At 39.5% G+C, this 27,916-nt stretch overlaps 3 protein-coding genes across 4 annotated transcripts; 2 read left to right on the top strand and 1 right to left on the bottom strand.

Moving 5' to 3' along the window:
* The first annotated feature begins 32 nt into the window (after window positions 1–32).
* On the top strand, window positions 33–23,422 carry cpamd8 (C3 and PZP like alpha-2-macroglobulin domain containing 8). 2 transcript variants are annotated; one of them, XM_055164642.1, is made up of 44 exons: window positions 33–748; window positions 1,840–1,991; window positions 2,192–2,214; window positions 2,731–2,896; window positions 3,024–3,076; window positions 3,420–3,437; window positions 3,817–3,871; window positions 3,952–4,065; window positions 4,181–4,265; window positions 4,447–4,555; window positions 4,637–4,864; window positions 4,946–5,116; window positions 5,205–5,333; window positions 5,404–5,593; window positions 5,723–5,889; window positions 6,754–6,903; window positions 7,085–7,246; window positions 7,325–7,467; window positions 7,930–7,992; window positions 8,678–8,909; window positions 8,991–9,144; window positions 9,680–9,810; window positions 9,891–9,942; window positions 10,014–10,312; window positions 10,956–11,024; window positions 11,095–11,251; window positions 11,327–11,503; window positions 11,722–11,803; window positions 15,442–15,598; window positions 15,727–15,801; window positions 16,421–16,586; window positions 16,707–16,793; window positions 16,873–17,009; window positions 17,097–17,252; window positions 17,498–17,560; window positions 18,352–18,605; window positions 18,680–18,767; window positions 19,601–19,675; window positions 19,769–19,874; window positions 20,029–20,139; window positions 20,225–20,437; window positions 20,928–21,002; window positions 22,312–22,504; window positions 22,584–23,422. In XM_055164642.1, coding segments are annotated over exons 1-44 (5,562 nt in total). In that variant the 5' UTR covers window positions 33–674; the 3' UTR covers window positions 22,585–23,422. The 2 variants fall into 2 exon arrangements, with proteins under 2 accessions (XP_055020617.1, XP_055020618.1); XM_055164643.1 differs by lacking the exons at window positions 20,029–20,139; window positions 20,225–20,437.
* On the bottom strand, window positions 23,413–27,458 carry cks2 (CDC28 protein kinase regulatory subunit 2). Its single transcript, XM_020933225.2, has 3 exons — window positions 27,377–27,458; window positions 26,924–27,051; window positions 23,413–26,643 (listed from the first exon to the last, which is right to left on the bottom strand). Exons 1-3 carry the CDS (start codon window positions 27,433–27,435, stop codon window positions 26,591–26,593), a joined length of 240 nt encoding a protein of 79 aa, XP_020788884.1. The 5' UTR covers window positions 27,436–27,458; the 3' UTR covers window positions 23,413–26,590.
* Window positions 25,079–26,151, top strand: odf3l2b (outer dense fiber of sperm tails 3-like 2b). Its single transcript, XM_055164787.1, is given in 3 exon segments — window positions 25,079–25,118; window positions 25,198–25,308; window positions 25,466–26,151. Coding segments are annotated over 3 exon segments (837 nt in total).
* Window positions 27,459–27,916: the final 458 nt, after the last annotated feature.

Below are 27,916 nucleotides of genomic sequence, written 5' to 3'. Positions count from 1 at the left end.
GTTTATGACACGCCACTTGAACGAAGGAAAGCCTAAAACTTTAATTGAAGGCTTCCTTTTATCTTGGAGCTCTTTGGAAAATAAAATATGCAGTGTCAATGATTGCGTTAGGAAATGTAGTTTACAAGATGTAGAATTTCTAAGTAACCTAATCTGAGTTACAGGTTTAGAGCAGTTCTGCTGGTTTTGGTCGCGCTTTGCGCAGTCCAGAGAGTAGTCCAAGTGAATGGAGCGCACACCTCCGCTCACAGCGGAAGAAGTACGAGCAACTTGAAAGACGTTTCCAAAAGTAACACAGCGAGTGAGGATTGCAGAGGAGACTTAAGGCATTTTCAATATTTGAGCATTTTTAGAAGCTGAAGTGGGAGGACGCTTATAATAAGTATTGGTGAAATATGATCGAACAGAACCGGGGCGGGTGAAGGCACATGGGAGAGGACTGCCCGTATAATCTACTGTGGCTCTAAAGAAAAAAGCGATTTACTTGGAAGTGGATTTGACGAAGTGGGATGGTTAAACAGCTGATGTTTGTTTCTAAGAGAAGCTATGCACTTATAGCGCTCGAGTCAGCCCCAATGGACAGACTGAGTGGACTGTAGATAGCCTACACTTGAAGATTAAAGTCTTCTGAGAGGTTACACAGATCCAGCCGTATCATCGTTAATGTGACCAACATGTTGAACTGGTCTTTGCTGAGTGTTTTATGGACTTTGTTCATCTGCAGCAGAAGTTATGCGCAAGAAAGACAGTAAGTACACAAAGTAGCATGGGACGCTTTGGATGTGGTGTGCTCTACTTAGATAGCGCCAATGTTGATTTGATTCAGCTTGAAGACAGAAATTTGTAATATATGCACAATGGTGTGATAATGCCTTATATCATTCAGATTTTTTCATTTCTTATTGTTGTTATGCATTTTGGGGCTATTACACCAGTCTACTGTGTGTTTAATGTTGAAGGCTATATATTTTGCTTAAGCTATTACAATAAATAATGGTAGTGGTGCTGCCCATTCTGGGACTGATGCAGATCAAAAAGAGCTGAATGAAGAAGGAGAAATGTTCTCTCATAACTTTACCTTAGTTGTAGCTGTCCGGAGCTCTACTATTACGGTGGATGACGCAAATCATTGCTATTCACTTTACAACCTATTGATAACAGTTTGCAGTGCAATGGTATTCACCAGCCAATACAGGCTCATCTCAGCAGATCAAACACACACACTCAATTTCCTCTTATTATCTTGCTTTTCCTCAAGCCTTATTTTGCAGGGGATTTTCTCACGACTTTCTCTCAGGATCTTTTCAGTTGCCCCTGGCTGTAATGCTGTATTGCCGTAATGCCAACCACCTGATCTCTTTCCCAGGCATGCAAAAGAGTTTTTTTCATTGCTTTGTTCACCTCTAATTTGTCTGATCATCATTTAAGTTCATAATAGCCTTATTTGCCTTCCTAGGAATTCAAATACCACTGATGTGTTATGTGATATTTCTTATGCCACATTTCATCATAGGTTTGAGTTGTCACTGAACAAATGTGTGGGAATTGTTTGTATTATCATGATATTTCATTCCTAAAATGATTCATAATAAGCTCCAAAGTGGGACCTTTTCACCCTGACCCCATGATAATCTTTGTTTTCCACAAATAAAGTGTGGAATGTCATTATTATCTAATTATTTTTTCAAATGCCAACCCAACAAAACATAAACATTAGAGTCTGTAATCACTGAACACATATCCGGGTGTAGTGCTGTTAATTTAAGACAAAATAAAGCTTACAACCTGATTTTTCACTGTGTCCAATCTTTATGTATCTCTTCGTCCCCTTGTTCTCAGGGGTTACTTGGTTGCTGCCCCATCCTTGTTCCGGGCAGGCACAGAGGAGTCCGTAAGTGTGACGATCTTCAATGCAAAAGCAGAGACACGAGTCCAAGTGCAGTTGTCAGTAAAGGGTCAGGTGGTCGCCCACGGTCATTCCTCAGTGCTTGGTGAGAATAACCTTTGTCTAATTATCTTAAAAGTTAAAAAAAAAAAAAAAAGGCTTCACCTAACTTTGGGATGTTTTGCCTCATTACAACAAAATCAGATAGAATGCAGATTATTATTAGTAACATTTAAGCAACTTTAAGCATCTCTTTGAGCAAACCCTTTCTCAAATAATTGATGTATTTGTCCCCTGTTTCTGTAGACAAAGGTACCATCAATCTAAAGGTCAGTTCAAATCTATGTTATTGTCCTTTACCAACACTGCCCAATAGAAATGCATGACACAGTTTAATCATGCCAGCTGCACCTTAGTGTGAGTGACATCTTTTCTGTTTTGCACATTCCACATGGCGAAACGCAAAGCCATACTAACATTATTGTGATGCTACATCTGTCTCCGCTCAATATGCCACAGCTGTTGACGTGCATGTACCGCCTCCACAGTCAGAGAGAGATCAATGTAGCATGCAGGACTTGCTTCTTCCAGTGTCTATGTGTTTCCAACTTGCGACCCTCACTGTGAACCACACCCTCATTCTCTTAACATACTGTCATCTATAAAGAGCTATGCTTTTTGTGTTTCATTTCTGCTTCGTATTGTGTCATCTTTTGTTTACTCCATAGTGAATGTAGTATAAACCAAAATTACACACAAGGTAACTTCAGTCAGTTACCTGTCTGCCTAACTTGACCTAGATTTAGTTTTGTTTATACTTTTGTATGTGTGTTTACTTGCCATAGGTTCCCTCTGGACTGAGAGGCCAGGCCCATCTGAAAGTGTGGGGGAACCGTCACCTCACTGCAGGAGGCTACATCTTTCATAACTACACCACTGTCACTGTGGACAGCAAGGGCACAGCTGTCTTTATTCAGACCGACAAGCCAATCTACAAACCCAAACATAAAGGTGTGAATACTTCTACCATACTGACTATAACAAATTTATTTTGAAAATTGTATTTGCATAAATTCATAAATCAGTCTTGAAGGAGTTTAACACCGTATTCAACTTTTATTCCTTTTTTCCCCTTTAGTGTTCATCAACGCCTACGTGATCAACCCTGACCTGAGACCTGTGAATGAGAAGGTGACAAAACACATTTTAAATGATAATAACTTTTTCTTTTTTTATATATATATTAACTGCATTAAAGTGTACCTCATTTGAGTGGGGAAATGTACAATTGCATTTTACAGCAGTCAATCTCAAGTTATTTCCTGTGCAATGTGAGCAGTAGCTCTGAACTTACACAGCAAGTGTCCAGACACACGCTTTATTGATGGTTACTTCTATAAAGCTCTACTCCTGCTAAATGGCAGTGCGCTCTCAACAGATGGATGATTGTTGGATAAAGTGGGGTTAACACAAGGAATAAACTTATCCCAGCAACCCAAGTGTTTAATGTATCTCTGTCTCTCTTGTTTTGCAGGTTGAGGCCTATGTTTTGGTGAGTAGAGGTTGGGGGACCACCCATGCTTTGCAAAGCCAATGGTTTGGATAGGACACTAGCAATTTTATTCCTAGTGTAGTTAGAGATTATAGAGCAGAAGTTATGGTGGTGCACGTAGATAACAGGATGGAGTAGTGCAAGAACAAACAACATCAAAGAAATCTTCCCCCTCTTTTCAAACTGTCCCTAACACTGTTTATGCAAAATAATTTTTCAGAATCACATTTATTGCCATTGTCTGTGAACAACATCCTACATTGTATTGTATTAACTCAGAATTAATAAATATGTGGTATAAAGAAGTGATGAAGTTATTTGTGGCAAAAATCTACTGAAGTTAGGATCTGATATTTTAGACAAATGTTGGGTCTTTTAGGATCCAAAAGGCTCGAGGATTGTCCAGTGGAAAAATCTTCAATCTGTTTGCTGTGGTAAGCTGCTCTTAGCTGTAATAGTGCATTTTCTACCTCAGCAGTTTTTAATGAAATGTGTGGGCTCTTTTCTCTTTTAGGAGTGGTAAACATGAGTTTTCCTCTGTCTGACCAGCCTGTGTTTGGAGAGTGGTTTATCTTTGTGGAAGTGCAGGGTCACACCTACAACAAATCATTTGAGGTGCAGAAATATGGTAAGACATTTGAATTTATAAATATTATTGTCATGTAAAAAAACCCAATTGTGTAATTACCTAGTCTAGCAATATTTTTAATACATAATGTGTGATTCATTGTTCTTTCTAACAGTCATACCCAAATTTGAATTGGTTATTGATCCACCTCGCTACATTCATGACCTGAAATCATGTGAGCAGGCCACGGTGAGAGCCAGGTACATAACTCATATTTCTCCGTCTCTCTCTCTCTCTCTTTCTCTCTCTCTCTCTGTGTATGTATATATATATATATATATATATATATATATATATATATATATATATATATATATATATATATATATATATAAATTGTACTTCTAGTTATTTATTGCACTGTTTTGCACAATTTTACAGGTATACTTTTGGAAAGCCAGTGACAGGGAAGTTAACTGTTAATATGACTGTGAATGGAGTAGGGTACTATCGCCATGAAATGGGTCACCCAGTCATTAAAATCATGGAGGTTAGTTTAAATGTAAACTAAGAGTACATGTATACATTGTACAGTGATGGCTCTTTACTTATGTACTTTGCTTTATTTCAGATCAAAGGATCTGCCAATTTCAGCCTCTGTGTGAGGGACATGATGCCACTGGATGTGGCAGAGCACTTCAGAGGCTCTGTCAGCATTTGGGCGACTGTAGTCAGTGTAGATGGAACCAAACAAACCACGTTTGATGATTCAACACCTGTTCACAAGCAGCTTATAGACATCAAGTACTCCAAGGACACAAGGAAACAATTTAAGCCTGGTCTTCCCTACAAAGGAAAGGTAGGAAACAGCTATAGTTATCTGATAGTTGTCACTTGGGCTTTTGGTTACTTGCTTATTTTGCATATTTATGTCTTGTAGCTTGAGGTGACATATCCTGATGGGAGTCCGGCTGATGGAGTGAAAGTGCGTGTGAAGGCTGAACTGACACCAAAAGACAATGTGTACACGACTGAGCTGATCTCAAAGGGTGGACTGGCTACCTTCGAGATCCCCTCCATTCCTGCTGCAGCTCAGTATGTGTGGCTAGAGGTCAGTGTGCACTGTTCACACTGAAAAGTCCAAACCACACCTTTTTTTTTTTTTTTTTTTTTTTTTTACACTGTTTTTCTTTGTATAGACAAAGGTGACATCCATTGATGACAAGACAGTGGGAGATCAGTACCTGCCCAGCTATCTTTCCATTAGCAGCTGGTACTCACCTAGCAGGTGTCATATACAGATCCAAAGCCCCAGTGCCCCCCTTATGGTAAATGTTAGGTGTTTTAAGAGTCAATTGCTTTCATCCAGTGATTTAATAACTGCCTGTCCATCTTTAGATTGGCCATGAAGCAGAACTGGCAATCAAGTCTACATGTCCCTGCAACTTTACCCTTCACTATGAGGTTGCCTCCAGGGGAAACATTGTTCTTTCAGGGCAACAGTTGGCCAATGTGACTGCCTTTCATCGAGGGAAAAGAGCCACGGTCACTTTTGACAAAAACATCCATACCACCCCTTCATCATCTGGTTAGTGTTTTTTCTCATATGCTGTTATACTGCACTGAATAACCTGTCTTTCATAGATATTAAGTTTATGTGTTATGTTTAATATTTTAAAGAGAAATGTCACCTCTAACTCCTGTGGCTGTGTTGCAGGCTCTGGATCTCAGGCAGAGATTGACAGCTGTGTGTCTTATCTACGTTTCCTTGTGAGACACAGCATGGCTCCTCTGAGCCGGCTGCTGGTCTACTACGTAAGGGAAAATGGGGAGGGTGTAACTGACAGCCTGCAGATCCCAGTCCAGCCCAGCTTTCAGAATCAGGTTGGTTTTGACATTATATAATTTACTTGATGATGTAATGTGGACAGCTGTTTATCCTAAACAGCAATTAACTGTTACAGGGCAAATCTTCCAATCTTCTATTCAACAAAATTTACTTTTCAAGACTGCAATACATTACAATACATTTTGAGAAAAAAGATTCTGGGCAGGAAAATCTGAAGCAACTGTAGCTCTTGCAGTATTAACACAATTTACTGTTAGTCATCTTTAAGTGACCAAATGGGTCCAAGTTTAGTATTTGAATTCTGTGGGTTTTCAAAAATATAACAAAGTGTTATTATGCATTTACTATATAAATGTTGGATTGTTGCCAGAGTGCTCATGCACCAACTCCATCTACTGTGTAATACATGTAAACAAACAGCTGTGTTGGCCTGGGAGAGCTCCCCAGTTCCTGGTTGCATTAGGAGTTAACTCCCTGAAGTATTTACAGCTCCCTGGTATGCCATTAGAGCATGTGTGTTTGTGTGTTGTGTGGAGGAGGGGGCGAGGGCAGGACAAGGCAGAGAGCTCCAGGGCTACAGGCGTTTGGGTTGTGACAGACTGACATTACAATGATAGATTATATAGCGGTGAAAGGAGGCCAGTGGAATAGACCAACACACAATTTGAGAAAGTTTACAGTTTACTCTCAGCCCTCTTTTTTTTTTTTTAATCCAATAAAATAAATAATATGGATCTAGTCTCAATGTCGTGACACATCTCTGTGAATGTATAATAATTAGTGCTATGCTAATATTAAGAAAGATTCATTGCCAAAACATCAGGCACAAGAAGTTAATTAGTTGAATAAAATATATTAATATATTAATGAATTCATTATTTTGTGTGTTTTTGTAACAGGTCTCTGTCTCTCTGTCAACAAATGAGTCTATGCCAGGGGAGCCTGTGACCATGCGTATCCATGGACAGAAGGGCTCCTGTGTTTGTGTGGCCACTGTGGATAAGAGCATGTATCTGATAAAGCCTGGCTTCCAGATGACAACCGACAAAGTTAGTACAAAACTACTTGCTTAACTGGAAGATAAATGTCTGCAATTGTCAAATAAAAGCAAACACAAAAGTGAATACACAAATTTACCAGAATATTTTCCATCTGGTTTGAAGAAGACTTTGTTAATGATGCATGCACTACTTTTGAATATATCTAAACAAGTTTTTTTCTTGTGTGCAGGTGTTTCAGGAGCTGGCAGACTTTGATTTGTCTGATGCCTTTGGTGTACCTAAAGATGATGGGCATTTCTGGTGGCCTGGGCTGTCTTCAAAGAGACGCAGGCGCTCATCTGTATTCCCCTGGCACTGGGACATCACTAAAGATGCCCGCTTTGCTTTTACAGTAAGAAGACTTACTCTGAGCTTTTATTTATGGAACAGCAATAAAATAATAATCATAGTGTCTGTGTATTAAACACAGGAAGCTGGGCTGGTTGTGATGACAGACATGGTGAGTTTAAACCATAGACAAAGCGGAGGCATTTATACAGATGAGGCCGTGCCTGCTTTTCAACCTCACACCTCAGCAATTGTTGCAGCCACACATGCACGTTCTCCAGCAAGGTAAAGAGCTGCTCTGCAGGTCATTGAAATAATACGGAAATTTCAATACATTTAAACAATTTCTTTCTTTGGTGGAGTCATATTAAGTTGTTTACACGTTAATCTTTTTATGGGGAACATTGGGTGTGTATCCATGATAAGACTTTGTGATATTGGAAGTATGTAATAGTTTGAGTTAGCCTGGGAACTTGCACTAAAATGATACAGAACATATATATTATTAAGGGAGTATTTTGTTTGTATTAAATGACCCTTGAATGAGCTTTATTTTGTGCAGTATTAAAAAAGGAAGTGATATACTTAATTGACAGCTTAATCTGGGAGTTTACAATTTTTATAACAAGGTCATTTATGTGTTTGTAGAACAATGGCACTGATGTACACAATATAACTAAGCTGTGCACTCACTATATTGCACTGGTTATGTGTGTAGCTTCAGTGTATCTCTTTGCTTTGTTTCAGAGCAGAGAAACGAAAACGGACATTTTTCCCTGAAACATGGGTATGGCACTGCGTCAATATTAGGTATTTACACATATTTGTTATGTTTTTACTGTGTAATGTTGCACTGCGTTTACAATTTTCTGTATTCAAAAATTTTTTATGCACAGTTTTTTGTTTGTTTTTGTTTTTGTTTTGTTTTTTAATCTTAAAAGGAATCATCTTAGCCTGGCTGCCCTTGTTCTTTGTCAGCAGATTTCCACATTGATTATGAGCCAGTTTAAACCAGCCCTTTTTTCACATGCCTGATGTTTTTGGATGGGTTTTCAACTCTGCCTAATTTCCTGTAAAGTTTAAAGCTTCCTGTTTCCCTCAACCTTTAAATATTTATTTGGTCAATTTGATCCAAAGAAAGAGTGTAAATTTGTTGTTTGAACTGTAGGTCTGTTAGGCTTTGCCAGTACCAACTCTGAATATGTGTTGCCAGATATGATCTCAGCTTGTATAATTCAAGGAAATGGAGTTCAGCATATAACTGCCCCTCATAGTATCTTCTTTGATGTGTTTTTGAAGCTGCTGCAGGTGTTGTTGTTGACACAGGTGTTGCTAATATAAAAATATTTTGCAATGTATTGCATAAATCTGTGCTAGCATTCTGTATTATGAAGTTTTATTGCCTGTGCTAAATAAAATTACTGACTGATGTTTAATTCTTTTTACCTCACTTCCTAACAAAGCCTGTTTATTTCCCACATGTGTCTCTGGTCAGCTCTGAGAGCGGGCACACTGAACTCCAATTAGATGTGCCTGATTCCATCACCACATGGGTAACAGACGCCGTCAGTCTATCTGAAGGAAGTGGCCTGGGCTTAGCCAAGAGGACAGAACTACGTGTCTTCAAATCCTTTTTTGTTGATTTTACATTGCCATACAGCCTCATACGAGGAGAGCAGACTAAAGTTCCTCTTACTGTGTACAGCTATCTTCCAACCTGCTCTGAGGTAATAATTGACAATGTTAGTTTTTTCTTGATGTGGTATATTAATTACCACAAGCGTCTTTACTTATTATCTCTTTTACAGGTCCATGTTAAAATCTCTGTTCCAAAAGGCATCAAGTTTGTGGGCCACCCAGGAAAGCACCATCTGACAAGAAAGAAATGTGTAGCTCCAGGAGAGGCTGCACCAACATCCATCGTATTATCTTTTACTGAACTGGGGACTGCCAACATCACAGGTACTCAAATAAACACATTAGCAGACCAGCTGGTAAATTAAGATAGCACTGGTGGCTAAACATTAACTGTGTGTGATCTAGTGACCCATCAGGAGTCACAAATAGAGGCACAAACACATCCCCAATACATGTGAGAACAAAGCTGCTGACTGCAGAGGAGTGCGGGTAGGTCTACTGTCACACTTAGTGGCATGTTGATGAGTATCAGGTCATTGCTGGTCAATGGGCCCCCCATGGCCCCTCTCCACATTTAGTGGACCCCTGCACTTCCCTCTCAGTAGTAAAGAGTTGCCGCTGGCACTTGGCCACATTTCCAATGTGCTTCTCACCAACAGAACTAAAAGTACTTTAAATGGACTCATTGTCCCATGAAATATTGCAGCTGATGACTTTGAACTGGTGAAGAAGTTGCTTTGCCATCCACATAAAGCATAATTGTATAGACATTATAACAGAATTGACACTCAGCATCCAGTACAGCTTCACAATGCAAATGAAATGAAAGCTACTAATAATGATGCATTTTCCTCAAAAGCTCGTGCCATTGCATACAGTGAAGCAAGCTGCTGTTCAGATGGATTCCTGTCAAGCAGGACAAGCAATGATGTGGATGAGAGGAGGAGCCCTGTCGGCATGGACTTTGTGCGGAGAACTGTTTTGGTGGAGGTATGTTTATTAGTCATATATACTAGTAAATATGGTGTTTTGGTGAAAACTATTCTAATTGTATTTTCTTTCTCTTGTAGCCAGAGGGCCTTCCCAGGGAATATACTTACAGTGTATTTTTTTGCCCAAATGGTCTGTGTAAATACACTATTTCCTATTTTACAATTCTGATTATTGTTTATGAGATTTATTTGTTTTCTCAGAGAGAATCCACATTTCAACCCCAAATAAGTATGAGTATCAGTATGTAAAAAAACCAGCCCGCATGAACCACTTCCAGGTGGCTGTGAAGACTCACAATGATGCACACTTTGCCCTTTCGCCCAGTCCCCATGACAGTGCAGAGATGGTAGAGATTGTGCTTGGAGGCAGACAAAACACTCGATCCTGGATTTCTATTGGCAAAATGGGTGACCCTGTCAGTAGTGTTGCAACTCCAAGCATCCTGTCCTGGGATGAATTTCGGAGTTTTTGGATCAGCTGGAAAGGGGGAATTGTACAGGTAGGAACTTCTAAATTACTGTCTTTATCCCTCAATAGTATTGGTCCTATCATACCTCCCTAACATCTGGACTCAGAAATAGAAGTTATACCATAACAGGCTTCATCGTGAAAAATGTAATAAACAGCAAGTTTAGTTTGAGTCATGGCGGTCTCGTTGACAGGATACTATGTGAGCACATGGTGTGTGTTTGCGTTAGGAGAACTGGCGCCTCTTTTACTGGCATGCCATTCTCTAAGGTCACGCTTAACAGGCTGCTGTCACTGTGGACTCTCTGATCAATGACCTGGTGCTTGCATGGCAGTCAGCGATTGGCACACCAGTTACAGGCCCCAACATTAGCTGCGCATCATTCACCAAAGGGAGCAATTATAAGAGCTCCACTTGGTCCACTACTAGACTCTAATAGGATTCATTTATCTTCCCGCGACCATGGTGTTTTGGCATCTATGACTTAAGAGCTTTTAGATGACTTCAAAGTAAAGTCTAACTTTTGTTTAAATGGTAACTTTACTTATAACATTGGTTGAAAATAGTACAGTGCAATTGAAATTTGTAAAACTCATTATCTAGCCCAGATTAGAACATAATCAAAATTATGGAAATCAACATAATGTTAATATACTGTATTTGGTTTTGTTAGGTTGGCCATGGTTTGCAGCCATCTAATGACTCAGTAATTCTCTACTGGGCTGGTCATGGTGCGGGACAGGTTTGTATGTTTCTTTAAAATTATATATTTTTTTGTCAATTTTATAAGTATCATTTGATCTTTTATCTAGGTGCGTCACATTGGCTTCTCAACAGGTTGGGGTTCAGTTGGAGAGTTTAAGATATGGAAAAAGGAGGACTCAGAGGAGAACCACAATGAAGCTTTCACTCTTGGTGTTCCACACAACGTGGTCCCTGGATCTGAGAGAGCCACAGCCTTTATGATTGGTTTGTGTGTAAATGTGATATTTATTATACCTTCTTATTGTTTTAAGAAATACAACAGACATGTTTTGTACATAGGGGATGTCATGGGACCAACTTTGAATAACCTGGATAAGCTGTTGCGGTTGCCATTTGGATGTGGTGAGCAGAACATGATCCACTTTGCTCCCAATGTTTTTGTCCTCAAGTATCTACAGAAAACACGGCAGCTCAGCTTGGATGTTGAAAGTGAAGCTACTGATTACCTCCTGCAAGGTAGTGAACTCATAGCACTGATATTTGCATTATGTCATGTACTTTCCTTTGAATAATAATGCATTGTATATTGTAATTGAAGAACATCCTAGAGATTATATCACACTTAAACATTTGTTGAATGGATTTTGTGAATATTGTGAGTTCAAATAGTTGAAATAACTCTGTTAAGCTGGATGTCTTGATTTCACTACTTCTTACATATTTTACTTTTTCAGGCTACCAGCGACAGCTGACCTACAAACGTCAGGATGGATCGTACAGTGCCTTTGGAGAAAGAGATTCTTCTGGCAGCATGTGGTAAGTCGCTGGAGTGTACCTGTGCAAATAATGTGCTGTGTTGTAGCTGCCCATATTGAGCTGGAAGACCTCATCTCATTTATAAACTATTAGGTGTATCACATGGGCACTGAGAAAACAAAAACACTAGATAATTTTATTCCAATAGTTATTCATTTGTAAAAAAAATATGTCCATTCCTTTTGTTGCCTGAACACTCTTGAACAAAGTTCTATTAAACCATTTAAATTTAGAGCTTGTGAGGATGTAACTAGCTGTGTTTTGTAGTTGCATTTGAAGGCCAGGGCAACAGTGCGCTGTGGTCAACACAGATGGTGAACCTTCTATAAACCTGCAGCAATACACTTCATTAATTAATTGCACTCAAAACAAGCGAACGTTAGGCATTGGTTTCAATGTTCACAAGTTTAGCCACAAGTTAATGCCCACTTAAATGCCTGATTCAGTGTTTTTCTACAGCCTATAAAATATGCCACTCTGGAAATCATTAGGATATAATGAAATTATTACAAAACAGATACAACCTGGCAATAATAATTTTGATTTTTTATTGCTTGCTCTATCCAATCTTTTAGCACCTAATGAATCAAAAACATTTAAGGTTATTCAGTTCCTCTTTGCAAATTAGAGTTATTAGTAATGCTTTATGTTTAGGGATATGTTGGGGAAATAATTCAAGGTGAGATGCAGAAGACTCTGGATGTCTAACTCAGGAGAAGTTTCTTATTTATCAGTATGAGCCGGAGACATGAAAACTCACTCGTCGTGGTAGCATTGTCCATTGAATTTTGGCCCTTCTTCATTATATATTATATATTGTAAACTCTGATAACATAAGTCATAGGAAAAAGCTATTCATAAAGAAATATCAGCAAGAACCAAGCAGGAGGTGGCTTTGGTGCAGCTGTGATTTGGGAAAAAAGTCACCAGAGATCATAAACTGATCATAGACTGGGGTCTTCTGTGTAACCACTGAAAGTTGGGCTGTACATTCACTCTTCATTCTTTGACCTACATGTTGAGGCTGGCATGGCATTTGAGCCTGATCTGACAGTTTTAACAGAGTTTGTGAGTTGGGGGGGCTGAATACCAGAGATCAAAAGATCAAGTTAAGTAAAGGTACACTTTATTGTCCCCATAGGGACTCTACATTTAACCTATCCTTCAGTGCCACTGGGGCAACCAGTCAGAAAGAGAAGGTGCCAAAATGCAGCATCTAGGAACTAGCTGGAGGACGCCACCTTTACCTGGTTATTTTTTGGTTATGTACTATGCTAAACATTCACCTACCTTTCCTGACCACTTTCATACTAGCAATGCTGTTGAAGTGCCTAGACTAAGGACACAACAACAGAACTTGGTCCACTGAGCCACCGTCACACAAAACCATTTAAGCCTACTCAAATTTTCACTTTAAGCACTTGGCAGCACTGGGGCTGCACTCACAGCAAAGAGGGTCCAGGTTTGACTTCTAGGTCACCCAGGCCTTTATGTTTTGAGTTTGCATGTGGCTAGTGTCTGGATGGGTTTCCTCCAGGTACTCTGTTTACTCCACAGACCCAAAACATACTCAATTGCACAATTCTCCAGCTAATGTAGTCCTGACTAAGCCTAACTCAAGATCTGAAAATGGATTTGTGGGCACTGTACTGAGGTACCACATGCTCCTGACAGGTTGCCCCAGTGGCATTGAAAGGACAATAACATGTACCTTACCTCATAGAAGAACAGGCCATCACTAAAGTTATTAGGTTCTTTTTTCAGACCAAGAGTTTGTGTTCATGCCTGTTTTGACTGCTCCCTGCAGTCTTCCTCAGAGTGGTCACGTGTTGTTGCTGTGACGTGTCCGGTCAGCTGATTTAAACAGGTTTTGGCGCTGTCTTCCTTCTGGTGGAGGCTAATGACAGCGCTATCTGCAGTCCAACTTCTTCAGGACAGTATCCCAGGTGTGTGAGAGTAAAAAGAGTAATATACAGACAGAAGGAGGGCTTTGCCATGGGGTACCCCTTATCCACCATTATGAGAGGGTTCTTCACGGAGGACCTGGAGGAGAAGGCCATAAACACAGCACCAATAGAATGTGGACTCATTATGTGGAAAAGATACTCAGACGACATACTAGAAAAAATCAGTAAGGGACACACACAGGAGCTAGCAAACCACCTAAACACAATAGACAGCAGTGGAAACATCCATTTCACACATGAAGAAGAAGCAAATAGTACAATACATTTTCTGGACATGAACATCATGCACAGGGAAGATGACAATATGAAATTAAAAATACCTAGAAAATCAACCCACACTGACCAAAACCTCTTACAGCCTACAAACTCTCCGTCGTAAGAACATTATTTGACAGAACCAACTTTATAATAGATGCACAAGACAAACAGGAAGTAGACAGACACATCCACAACACACTGAAGCAATGCCAATACCCAAAATGGGCAATAAACAAAGGAAAACAACAGGTCAGAGAGAGAGAAAAAAAAAAACAGAACCAGAAAAACAAAAATAAAACTGAAAAAAGAGCACAGGCATGGTAACATTACATTATATTACATTACATAAGGGACATAACAGAAAAAGTGCAGAGGGACAAAAAACACAATATCAACACACCGAAACCATACAGAATGCGAGAAGGAAACCGTGAAGGCATGCACACGAGCAACAAAACAGCAGAACAGGAACAACTCAAATCGGCCATGTCTGACCACTGTAAAAGAGAGAACCACATTATGGACTGGAACGTAGCAAACATCATTGGGACAGAGGACAACAAACATGATCCCTGGATTAAAGAGGCAATTGAAAATATGGAAGCATGCCCATATGATTATAAACCAGAATGAAACTCTTGGTCTGAAAAAAGAACCTAATAACAAATGATTGGAAGACCAAATGAATCTCGTTGGACTAGGCCATCACTCAGTTTCATCATCTCAAACCCCTAAATACAGTATATACACTGGTAACCTGCTGCGCCTTTACTTGTCTGGCTAGACAGACCCTTCACCATGAACAGTACTATACAAATGAAATACAACACCCTAGAACAAGACTTAGATGGTATGTACCCAGGGCCTCAAATTTTCTGCAACTTCCCAGATCACAACATAAGTATACTTTAAAATAACTATTTACATTGTTTGATATCTATGTTTTTAGTTCAATATCTCAAACCATGAAAATGTATTTCCACAGATTATAACATTTTCTAGCAGGGCTTCAGCTGTATAGGCCTCCAGATTCTAGTCAGAAAAAAATGTATGCTTCAGTTTTATGAGAGAAGAGTTGTTTTTTCTTCCTCACCTCCCCTGGTGCTCACTGCTCACAGTTGTATTGGGAAAGGAGAACATGACCCCCTTGTTTATTTCTTAATTTCCATTGAGTAACATGTTTTAATGGAGTAGCATACCTGCTCTCCTATGTCACTGGCCCTAATATAATGCCTTATTGTCATTATGATACTGAAGGTAATTTTGGTAATTGGTCACTAACAGGGTTTGTTGTTCTAGTTAAATTTTTTTTGACTTAGCCGTTTCCCCCTAGGAACTTTATGATTGTTCCTCCATTACCTTTTTGAACATATTGGTATTTTCATGGTTGTTTACAGTCTGACATTTCTCCAGGTTAACTGCCTTTGTTTTGAAGTCATTTGCTCAGTCCCGGAGTTTTATTTTCATTGACCCTGAAGAGCTCCGTTCGGCTAAGTCATGGCTTATCAAGCATCAGCATGAAGACGGCTCCTTTCCTGCCATGGGCCGCATCCTTAACAAAGATCTCCAGGCAAGTTTCATGTGTTCATTTTGTCAAAGCAGAAGATACCCTTGTGAATAATTGCACAAATGTCATTATTGTGATTATTTACTTACTAACTTCTGGCCATTTTATCAAACATATATGATTTACCACAGGGAGGTATCCATGGAAAGATATCACTTACAGCATATGTGGTGGCAGCTCTCTTGGAGACAGGAATAACAACAGAGGTACGTGTACAAAGAACATTTCATTAATTTCATGATCATAACTACAAAAAGAGACTGTGAGACTGATGGCAAAAGGAAAGTCACTGATTACCTTATGACCGTGTGTAATATTTAATATTTATTACATGTATTATTAGTGTCTCATTGCTAATTTTAAACCACAGCCTGAATGATGTATAGAATATGTATGTTTTTAAACTTCATGGCTTTTCAGACTTTTTCTTATTTGAACCCAAGAGGCCTGCACAAGATCCCCAATGTGTATGGACCTTTCTGTGTGTATACATGGCAAATACATTTCTTAAATCTTGAGTATGGACAGTGCACCAGAATTATTACACATGTTATAGTACAACTAGTGACAAGACAAAGCTCCAAACAAATATAGAGTATGTTATGGCATAATTCAATGGTGTCTAATTCCGCCACAAAAGATCACAAGCTAGTGCGTTGTTTACTGGTCCAAGATAAATGATGAGTGTACCAAGAAGGGCATGTACCATTAAAGCTGCCAACTTTATAAGGCAGTAATTGCACAAATCAGTGCCAACATAAAGCTATAAACACTATACTACCTTTGGTTTGAATTCATGTGCACTAAAATGACACATCTTTCCAGGAAGAGAAGGTTGCAGTGACTAAAGCCAAGGATTTCCTGGAGAGCAACATTTACTCTGCTGATGATCCTTATACCACAGCCCTGTCTGCATATGCCCTAGCACTGTTACGCAGTCCATATGCCCCTTTGGCTCTGCGCCGTCTCAACCACATGGCCATCACACAAGGTACTCGCAACTTCACTAAGTAATACAGAGAATCAGGTGGATCTGCACTTCCACTGTTAATTAGTTTCATATATTTACATGCACAGTTTAGTTTATTGTTTGTTTGTTTTGTTTTTTCAGATGGACTGACCCACTGGAGTTTGACTGGCAGCACTATGACAGATGAGGACACATTCATGGGCTTTAATGATGGCCTTTCCCAATCAGGTATTTCAAAGTGCCTAAAATGTTTTATAGTAAATGGTTATTTTCCTATGACTAACAGCTTAATACTCCTCTTCCTCAGTGGTGTCTGCAGAGGTGGAGATGACAGCCTATGGTCTTCTTACATACACTCTGCTGGGAGATGTAGCCTCTGCTTTGCCTGTGGTTAAATGGCTTTCTAAACAGAGAAATGCCTTGGGTGGTTTTTCCTCCACACAGGTGGAATTAACTTATTAACAATAATTATTAATGATTCATTCAGTTCCATGTTATAAAATATAGTTTTCTTCTAAAATGATTTGATAGGACACATGTGTGGCTCTGCAGTCGTTATCAGAGTATGCAATACTGTCTTACGTCGGAGGGGTCAATCTCACCATCTCTTTAGCCTCAACCAACCTTGACTTCCAAGAGACATTTGAACTTAACAGAGACAACAAGAAACTACTTCAAAGTGCCAAGGTAAATACTATTGTAGAACTTTAAAAAAAAATGTATATGAAAAGATGGTCTTGGCACATTAGGACATAACATTGCAGCAGCTATCTTGGTCAGTGAAAAGCTTTATATGAAACAGCTCAATTGAGACAGAGTTGCAGGTTTAGATGCACAAATGGTGCTGCCACAGCTCACTGCTCTTATTCACTTGATAAATTACTCACTTAGCATGTTTTGCCCTCCCTGATTTTATATCTGCTTTGTTCCAGATCCCTAGCATCCCTACTGGTCTATTTGTGAGTGCCAAAGGAGAAGGGTGCTGTCTTATGCAGGTATTGTAGAGTCAATACCTGTGTCAACTGGTAACTGATCATGGTCTCTATTATCTACAACTAACTGCATTATATTGTTTGCATATTATTTGTTCATATTGGCCAGAACAGTAAGTTAATGAACATAAGCCAGTGCTTTGTCCTGACATATAGCACTAGCAGAAGTGTCATAGTTTCTTATTGGTAAAAAATTTCTTACCTCTTCCTATCTTTACTTTCTCTCTCCCTCCTCTCTCCATACCAAATTGTGTGCTTCACCCTAAAGCCCTCAGGCTAGCAGCACCTGGACTATAATGAAATACAAACGCACCAACATCAGAAAGTTCTGCTTCTGTGTGTTGATATTACGGATCTACAGTGCCTTGCATGTACTGGCTTTTTACATCAAAACCATAAGTGCCAGAAATACTTATTTAATTGTATTTGACAAAAAAGTCTCCTAAATGAAAGAGCACAAAAATAAGGGAGGTTTTCTTTTCTTCGTGATACAACATGAGGTACCCGGAACCATTATATTTATATTAGCATTTAAATTATGTAGTACATTCATTAATCTGAATAACCATTTTAAAACATTTGTGTTTATATACTTCGGCACCCTAACAAACACTAGTCAGAGAATTATATTTGTGAGCACTGTTGCCATCATTGGGGATGTCAGATGTTCATCACAGTTCATGGAATTAATGTGAGACACTTACAACAGACTAAAATAAATAATTGCTATGTCAGTTGACTTAATGAATGCTTTGGTTGTTGAAGATCATTTTGAGTTTTCTGTGTTTACACAGATAGATGTGTCTTACAATCTCCCAGACCCAGCATCAAAGCCAGCCTTCTATCTGAAGGTGGACCTAAAGGAGGCTCAGGAAAGACATCTCCAGGTCCCTCCACCATCTGTCCGTCACAATAACCCGCGCCCCCGGAGTCGTGCTGACAACCGCTCTGAACTCAACCGCAAACGCAGAGCTCCTGTGGAGGATGATGACCCAGCAGCACATCAGGACAAAATGGACCTCCATGTCTCTTTGGAGGTTTGTGCAAGGTAATGTCCATTTTCTGAGAAGATGAACCACACATACTTCACAAACTATTATAACAGGTTGGTTCTGGTCTTAGGTGGCTCCATTCAGGTTCATCCAACATGGCCGTCATAGAGGTTCCTATGTTATCAGGCTTCAGAGCAGATGTGGAAAGTCTGGAGAGGGTATGCACTTCAATTTTAACGGTTTTAAACACTAACAATCCCTTTTTTGTTAAGTTTGTATGTATGAAAAAATAAGAAAGTTCTAATCTAATCAATTCCTTACTTTCTGCAGAAAGTGTAGTTAAATGGGACAGTTAATTCATATTTAATCCATGAAGTAAACAGAATTGGGGATGAAGGCAATTTCTCTTGATACAGGTCATCTCCCAAAGTGAACCACAGACAAATGCCCTCATTACTTAAAGGAGGCTGCTCCTGTAAAACAGCTGGTCGTACCTGGGGAGATGTTAAAGCCAGCACACTGCTGGTGTGTGTCAGCTGAAGCTGACCTGGGCTCTTGTGGCTGACAAGCTCAGTTTACACCCCTTTGGCCTCCCTTTGAGTTTTACTGCTGCTTGCCGGACTGCCACTTACATTCCTCAATTTATGGTGGCAGGCTCCCCTCCTGCCTTATACTTTATGCTTTCACTGGTGATTTAGTTGTGAATAATTAGTTGGTGAATAATGTTTATTAGAGATTCTGTCTCCTATGAGTTATTTCAATTTCCTCCACTGGCAAAGACTATCCTCATGCTGAAATGGACTGTATTGTGACATCTCTCATTCATGCAAGTGCAAAAAGTACATTCATATTCACACTAATTAAGGGCTCTATCCTGACTTATTTTTGTGTCCTTATTTTAACTCATGTAATGGGAGAGCAGTTTGTTTACGGTGGCCACCATGCAAAGTTTAATATAAATGCAAGGAAATACAATGAAAATGGCAAAAACGATCAATCACTAATTCTGTATTAGAAGGCAAAACCAACTTCTGAGTTTCTATATTTTCAGCTGCTGACAGACAAGAGAGTGGGCTTAAAACGGTATGAGCTGAGTGGGAGAAAAGTATTTTTTTATTTTGATGAGGTAAGATTTTAAAGTTTTACTTTCTCTGTTATATTTTTGGATTCATCATAATTGAAAAAAACAAGTTTCATGTGTTCAAAACATACCTTTCAGATCCCTAGTCAGTGCATTACGTGTGTGGGCTTTCAAGCTGTCAGGGAATACATTGTGGGCAAGACAGCACCCGTACCGGTCAAGATCTATGACTACTATGAACCAGGTGTGCCTCTGATAAATATTCTCTTTAGTAGTTACTGAGCCAAGTTTTTGTGATTTATGAAGTTACTCCTTATGAAATTGAAGTGGTTTTATTTGTATGGCCTACTTTTGGTGAGTGGATGTGTAAACATGTTTTCTGTACTGCTCTTGTGCAGCATTTGAGGCGACACGCTTTTACAACGTGAGCGAGAGCAGCCCATTGGCTCGGGAGCTGTGTGATGGTCCAACTTGTAATGAGGTAGAGAGTTCAACCAACCAGTGGATAGGTGTGTTTATTTGTAAATGTCTTAAGTACGTATGATCCAGTAGATTAATAAACAGAATAAATATTCATTATATTAATTGTTATAGGCTTTGTACAAGGGAACCATTGTAATAATGTGTTTGGGTGTATGGAGGAAGAACAGTTTGAGCGCTGCACTTGCTACAGAGACTGCGGTTATGATGGAGAGCCAGTCTGTGGGTCAGACGGGCAGCTTTACCAGAACCAGTGCCAAATGGATGTTTTTGCTTGTCGAAATAGTACTCAAATCAAGCAGGTTCCAATGTCCCTATGTTCACACAGTAAGTGCTCACACATAACACAACTCATGACTGTGTATCTGTGCTTTTACCACCAGACAGAATGACTTGACTTTACACAGCTGTTCAGGTGTTCTGTTGATTATTGGATGACTTTTTTTTGTTTTTGGTTTAGTCCGCCCGCAGTGGCCCCTGCACCCTTGCTTGCTCCATGCTGTATTACAGGGCTCACCAAATGAGAGAGTGCTTTTGTCCAGTCCTTTGAAATCTTTGTCACATTCCTTTCCGACGCACAGCCCAACAACAAAGGAGCCTTCATGTTCTGAAGCAGATTGGGAAAAGACATAGACAAAACTATGGCGGGATTAGACCTGGGAATGTGCCAAATGCTTTGGAATTATCAACTTGATCATTTTATTTATTTATTTATTTATTGTGTGTCTTGTCTCATTTGTTTGTAAACGACTGAGGACAAACATGATCTGTTGATCATGTGACTAACTATATGTTTATGTTTTCATGTGTTTCTTAGTGGTGACCACAGTTGAGGACCAGACACCAGTGGCAAATCAGCAAACAGAGCAGCCCTCTGTGCCAGTACACACAGGTAGATTTAACTGCTACTCTATCACATTTTCATACACTCGCCGATTCTAGACTAGTTTCTCCAAACCTTTGTGCTCTGATGGAAAAGCTGAAGTACAGAATGTGTGGTTTTAACATTTATGTTTGTTATTGTGGTAAAGGGTGAGATCACTGAGGTAAGAAGAAAAGCACCAACAGATGAAAGAGCGAGTGAGGGCAGTTAAAAGGTGAAGGTCAGCGAAGTATCAGCCAAAGACAGGTGGAGAGAGCATGACATCAAGAGCAGAGAATGAAAAGGGAAAAGATGCACATACCACTCCACCCACATCATGGATCTGCATTGGAAAGAAGTCTCAGTCAGCGTTAATTTTCAAACCTGGAGCTATTGAAATATCTGCAGTAGACATGGCTTTTACATTTGCTGCACAACAGCACAGCTCTCATTCAGTCTGTGGGTGTGTGAAGCACACATGAGCATAGAACAAGATAAAGGGTGGCCTATTAATGACTGCTGTGTGTATAAAGTTGTTCGACCTGCACTGACTTGCCTCATGCCTGCAGCCCCTGGTAGCTGCAGTTCACAAAGCTGCTCTCAGTCTCCTTTAATACAAAAGCTTCACACTCACCTCAGGAATGCTGTTATCCAATCACATTTACTTGTGCAAAATCATATAGAAGTGTATGCACACACCTGCTCACAATGCATGCTTACACAGGCAGATCTGCGCTCACATGTACCAAGCTGCAATGAGATAAGCTTAATGCATTCATTTCATTTCAAGTTCTTTGTAAACCATTAGAGCAGAATGTGGACGGCATACCTGATAAAGTGCACAGAGAGTGTAATAGTTGAAGACAGGATCAGCCAAAAAACTGTCACTCTTCACTACAAAGTAAAGCACAGGAATTAGTTTCCATGCAGGGACTTGTCTATTAGCTAACTTGTAAAAGAGGACGACATAAAATGTAGTTTCACCATTTATATGCAAAATATACATGAGTGGGTTTGAGCAGATAAAGTATGGAGACTCAAGGGTATGATACAGCTGTTAACCCAAACTTGCCTATAATAAAACTGAAGAGTTATTTATCATCACGTCATGGAATTTCAAGATTCTAGTAACAGAGGGCCCCCTGCTGCCTCATTAAAGTATTGCTACTGCTGGTTTGCAGTGGTCAGGATAATATAACATGTTAATGTGTTTATTATGCTCAACATTATCCCACTCAAGTCTAGTAGTTTGTCAGATTGACTAAATATCAAACTCCTTTCCCTTCCTTTTTTAAATTACCACTGTTGAATTGTCTAATGTCTGTAATCTCATATCCAGGTGAGGAAGATCAGGTATCGATAGCAGAAGTCTCCTATTATTCCTATGAGTATGACACGGACTCCGAGCCATTTCTTGCTGATGTTGATACAGGAGATCAGCTTTATCTTCCTGTTGAAGCAGGGATGGATTCCAAGATTCCTACAGATATTCAGCTACCAACACCAGACACAAGAACCAGTCCAGAGCGATGGTACAATAATCATTTTGTCAATATCTTTTGTAGAATTGTTGAATTGTAAATATAAATGTTGATTTCTTTTTTTCTGCAGAAAAAACTGTCTGAGCTCACCTTCAAATTGTACATTATTTGTGAATATGCAAATGGATAAAAGACCAGAGACACAGTGAGGGTCCATCTGACTGAGAGGCCAGAGTCTGGAGAAGGTTCTTGGTGTGAAAGTGTATGTGAGAAGTGTGAATGATTTACTTGTATATTGAAATTAGACTCCTCCAGACTTCAGTGCAACAAGTATTCTCTCAATTGTCCTGCCTTATAATCACTAGAGGAATCAAGTATTTATATTTGTAATTACACTAAAAACAAAATATTTTGTAATATTTTTGATGGTATTTATTTGTAGTTTTAAATCTGTGTTACATTTTGCCAGAACTCATCTGTTCTTTTTTACTCTGCTACCTTATTGCTGCTTCACTTCCTATTGTGTCAAAGATGTTTTTCTTACATAGCAAGCTTTAACCCAGTTGATGAAATGCTGATAAAATTCTTGTGCTGGTATCCTGCTGGACATAGACATATGCTAACCATATGCTTTACAGGATCATAAGCTGAAGTGTTTTGGGCTGCACAATATTAGATATAAATATACACAAAATATCTTTGTTGATATTACTTTTTAATCCATTAAGTACTGCAAAGGTTACACTTGTTACATTTCAAAAAAACATTTCTGCTATACATTGTGCAGCCCCCAGACAGGCAAAGACTGGACCTTCTCCAGAATGTACAGATGGAACACATGTTGTACAGACTATAAGCTATTGTATTTTGAATTCGAAAGCAATTGTCGTCAATCAAGAATGAAGTTTTTAATTTGTGTAAATGTTCCAAAATTTGAAAACTGCAGCCCTTTTAATGTGCCTTTAATCAAATAACAATAAAAAGTAAAAAGTGTACATTTCTGAATATTATTTGTCTAGCCAAGGTTTAGTACCATATCAGAGCAACGCAGAGAGAAAGGGGGGCATACTGCAGTTGTTTATGAATGCTGTGTGGCTCCATTTCCTTTCTAAGGCAAGTTATGTCTGGAGATAGTTTCCTGTCAGCCACTGCCAGTGTAATAAGCATGTTTCTTAATAAGGCCATGTGCTTTGATACATGCTTCTCTCTGACCCCTACCGTGTTTTAGGGAGAGACATAAAACGTGTATAGGCAAATACATCTCAAACCATTGGACGTGTGTGCTGTGTTGTGTTTGTTCACTGCTAACAACAGATTCCGGTTACCAAAGCAGCGGCTGTGAGTGGGTTCGCCTCTGTTAAAGTTTAATGTTTGTTTTTCTGCTCATGTCACTTGTCATCCATCTCAGCTCAACTGTGGCCCCTGGCAGAGCAGGCTCATAAATTGCCAGTACAAATCATCATTTGCATTAGAGCAGATCAAAGAGACCTGAAAATAGTGTAACAACATCTGAGAGAGTGTGTGTGCTCTCACTTCCAGAAGTGTGTTTCAGCTGCAATTCATGAAACACATCAACAACTCAAGATAAAAAAGGAGGCCGTGTCTGCTTCACATGTGCTGAACTGGGACTGACCCGGCATCTATGTGATATTAATAGCATTCACGAAATATGGAAAATAAACATCAGTCTCTATTTTCACCAATTAAAGGTGTAACTTTTCTGTTGTCTGCTGGTCTCCATGGAGACGTTCTTGGTTTGTCTGGAATGTTCCACAGTATGGTATTGAACTAATCTTAATTTTATTCAATTATAGGTGTTTTATTGCTAGAAACATAATGTGAAAACATGCATTCTTTCTGTGAGTGGGGTCTCCTCTCCACAGATTTGACCACTAACCTGGCCCGGTGGCATCAACTGCTTTTCCCAGAGGAGTTATACAAGCTTTATTCTGCACTGTGAAACCAGGCTAATCAATAACACCTCCATGAAGACCAGCAGGTGGTGGAACTTCTACCAGGAAAGAGACGTGGTGCACCCTTAAATCAGCAAAATCAGTGTAGAAAGTAACTTACTATTTAACTGACTAAATTTAATAGCTGAAGAAGTCCTGGCATTATTGTTAAAAATGTGTGTGCTAGCACTAGAACATCTAACTAAACTGAGTCTTTATCAAAAGGTCAATACCTAACTGTCTGCATTAGTCTCCCTGGTAACTTAATGCATGGTTGAAGAGTGATATTGCTTCTCCACACTGCAATGAGCAGAAAGAGTGAAAAGAGAAAGCTGGCAGAGGGGGATCTTGGTTTCATGGCTTTACTGTGGGGGAGCTAGCATTACATGAGAGTGAATCCGAGTGATGACATTGTTCTTTGGAAGCAGCTGAGTGCGCCTTTACATGCAGCTCTGTGGTGGACGGGCCATTCACTCATCAGTGACAGGCACTGGAGAGTCTGGATAAAAACGGGGCAGCTGGCATTTGGATGGATTTTGGAAGAATTAGGGATATATACACTGGTCACTACTGTCAGTATTGAACTGTCGACTTACAATGCAGCAACCCAGAGAAAATATTGAATGACTACACAAAAATTCAAGTTTGTAATAAGATAAAAGGTGCTCTAGAGATGGAGAAGAATTATCCACCAATTGCAGGAAAAGAAAAAGGTAGGAATTTTGTCTTAATAAATGGTCTTAATGCATGCTTTTGTGAAGTCTATTAAGGTGTAATTTATTTAATTTGTAGGACCAGGGCCTGGTCATTATGGGCTTCCTCCCACCATTGGATTTATTGGTCATGACTTTACGAAACCAACAAGTCCAGCATATTCCTTCCATGGTCGAATGAGTAGCAATAGTAAGCTAACCAGTTATTAATATCTAATATATGAACATTACATGCATCAAGACTTTCACATTGTAATGTCAACTTTTCAACAGCAGGGGGAGATATAGCCCCAATTATCTCAAACTTATAGTCACATTAAAGTGATTGTTTTTTTCTTTTTTTTTAGTGTACTCCGTTGACTCTAGTCCTGGGCCCATGTATCATATCAGTGCCAAAATGACTAGATTTGGGAAAGATGGAACACCTGCATTTTCAATGTTCAGCAGAATGAAAGCCCAAAGTAAGTGAAATTTTGATTGTTATTGCAGTTACTACAACTGATAATAATAATTAAACTACAAAATGATTATGTTATACATAACAGAGGACCTTCTGCAGACCCCAGGCCCAGGCACATACAGCCCTGAAAAAGTCCCACCATGTAACCTTCAGCGCCGCCCCCCTCACTACACCATGGGCTCTCGCACACTGTACCGCACTGTGGATGCAGTACCTGCCCCTAATAAGTACTGCCTACCGCCACTTATGGGCCCCCAAGTTCCAAACAAGCCAGCCAGCGCATGTTATACCATGTCTGCAACTTATCCCTCTGGAGGACCAGCTGTGGACCTGGCAAAGACCCCAGGACCATGTGGGTACAACAGCACAGATCCAAATGTTTACCTGCCTCGTCAGCCAGCATTTTCTATTCTGGGGCGTCACACTTTACCAAAGGATCACACCAGGAAACCAGGTCCTGGAACATATAACCCAGAAACTGTGACAGTCCACAAAGCCCGGGCTCCTGCATACTCCTTAGGCATGAGGCACTCTGAATTCATCACACCACTCGTCATACATTTACCTGATTGAAAACAGCAAGTAATTTTAATGTACAAAGTACATTTATTTTTTTTCAGTAGAGGCCTTACATGACCCTGATCAAAATATCTACAAAATAAATGAATGCATATATGTACATATACAGAAATATCAACAAAAAACATTAAAACATACTTGAAAAATGCTGGGGTTGAGAAAAAATAAAACAATGCATTTAAACCATTTTGATAACAACAAAATGATTGCATTTTTAAAAGCAACTCACTAACTGCAATCAGTTGCAATCAGCAATTTGGAAGAACAGTAAAATAAAGTTTGTCATTACCTCATAAAAACTGAGGTGACTGAAATATCAATAAACTAGAGGATTGCAACACTATAAATTAGGACAAAAGATATAGACTGTAGTGTGTAAACTGTCCAAAGACAATGACAATCCAGGAGATAGTGGCTGTAAAATACGGGAGCTTCATTCCTTTAAATCCTTGGGGAGGGGTCTTCTAAAAAGCAGTATGTGTGGCTCTGAAAACACAAACATACAAGATGACAGTTTTCATGGCAAATTAACCTGGCCACATAACCCCCTCTGTGTTTTATTTGACACTTGGATGTGTTTCTTTGGATTACCTTCAACAAATAAACTTCTGCTTAGCTATGCATTATGCAAGGCAGATGCAACCATTTATTGCTTGAGTAGACTCGTTTGTCAGTTGAAATTTAGGGCAAACACCATTGGAGAGGACTTCTTTCTTTTACTGTAACACATCTATAGTGTCCTATCTGTGAATAAGAGGAATCGTACCTGGCTTGTGTACCATGTAGTGCATCCAGCCCGGGCTCTGCTGCACTCCGAGTCCCCTCCATTCCTCCTCTGTCATCAGATGGGATGTAGGCACCAGTTTCGCCAGCTGCTTTGGAAGTACCACATGCCTGTGGGAGTTTTGGGTATAAAACCGGTTTAAAAATACTACGTGCAGCGCGTGTGAACTTCGTGTGATCCGCAACCAAGCGGGAGATACAGTTTGTCAGTTACCAAAGAGCTAACAGCTATTAGCATAACAGCCTTTTATAACAGCCCCTCGCTTATGTTCCACATATCACCAAGTGTGGTTAGTCAAATTGACACGAACATTTTCTTTTGCGTTTGGGGATTTGGAGTTAAATAAAGTTATCATTTTGACTAGCGAAAACAACATGCCAAACTCGCAGACGTTAGCAAGTTGTTAGCACCAAATTGTGTCATTTTTATTCTTACCTGTACTCAAAATCGTCATCGGTATATTTATCAGAATAATATATTTGCTTTTTCGACATACTTAGTCGACAATAAAGTCCAGATTAATGATATCTTGTTTGTTTCTCGCCCAAAAAGTAAAAAAAAACGGCACTAAAAAACACTGGCGCTGCTGCTGTCATCTGCCGCTGTTTGTTTGGAGGGGACGATTCAAAACTTCAACGGCCACCGCTCTGCTCTGATTGGTCACAAGTAGACACGGGGACGCAGCAGGACCCGCCCCTTTTGTCTTTTGGACAGAGATCGTCTATTTTTATAATGCGCTACTACTGCTGTTTAACTCAAGAATCTTATAATGAATCTTTATAATTGAAGTAGATTGTTGTTCTTTCTATCTAATTTGTATGTGCAGGATTGTGAAATTTGCCTTATTCATGACTTGAATTAATTAAACGAGGGACTGAAGTTATATTTATTTTCAGCTTTGTCATAACAACAGTGATGTTGAGGAGCTGTCGACCATGTAGTTCTTAAACTTTAAATCTAAAATAAATTTAAAAA

Source organism: Boleophthalmus pectinirostris, unplaced genomic scaffold, assembly GCF_026225935.1.
Source record: "Boleophthalmus pectinirostris isolate CB_2022bp ecotype Guang Dong unplaced genomic scaffold, ASM2622593v1 HiC_scaffold_7, whole genome shotgun sequence".
Lineage (NCBI taxonomy): Eukaryota > Metazoa > Chordata > Actinopteri > Gobiiformes > Gobiidae > Boleophthalmus > Boleophthalmus pectinirostris.
This window is presented reverse-complemented; position numbering and strand designations above follow the sequence as displayed.

What these genes read in the sequence shown, in the direction of transcription:
- cks2 (XM_020933225.2), bottom strand. Translation starts at nt 27,435, where the DNA reads ATGTCGAAAAAGCAAATATATTATTCTGATAAATATACCGATGACGAT. An exon ending in GATGACGATTTTGAGTACAG is followed by an intron (nt 27,052 to 27,376) that starts GTAAGAATAAAA and finishes AAACTCCCACAG; the next exon opens with GCATGTGGTACTTCCAAAGC. An exon ending in CTACATGGTACACAAGCCAG is followed by an intron (nt 26,644 to 26,923) that starts GTACGATTCCTC and finishes TTGTGTTTTCAG; the next exon opens with AGCCACACATACTGCTTTTT.
- cpamd8 (XM_055164642.1), top strand. Translation starts at nt 675, where the DNA reads ATGTTGAACTGGTCTTTGCTGAGTGTTTTATGGACTTTGTTCATCTGC. An exon ending in ATTTGAGGTGCAGAAATATG is followed by an intron (nt 4,066 to 4,180) that starts GTAAGACATTTG and finishes TCTTTCTAACAG; the next exon opens with TCATACCCAAATTTGAATTG. An exon ending in TTCAACCAACCAGTGGATAG is followed by an intron (nt 20,140 to 20,224) that starts GTGTGTTTATTT and finishes TAATTGTTATAG; the next exon opens with GCTTTGTACAAGGGAACCAT.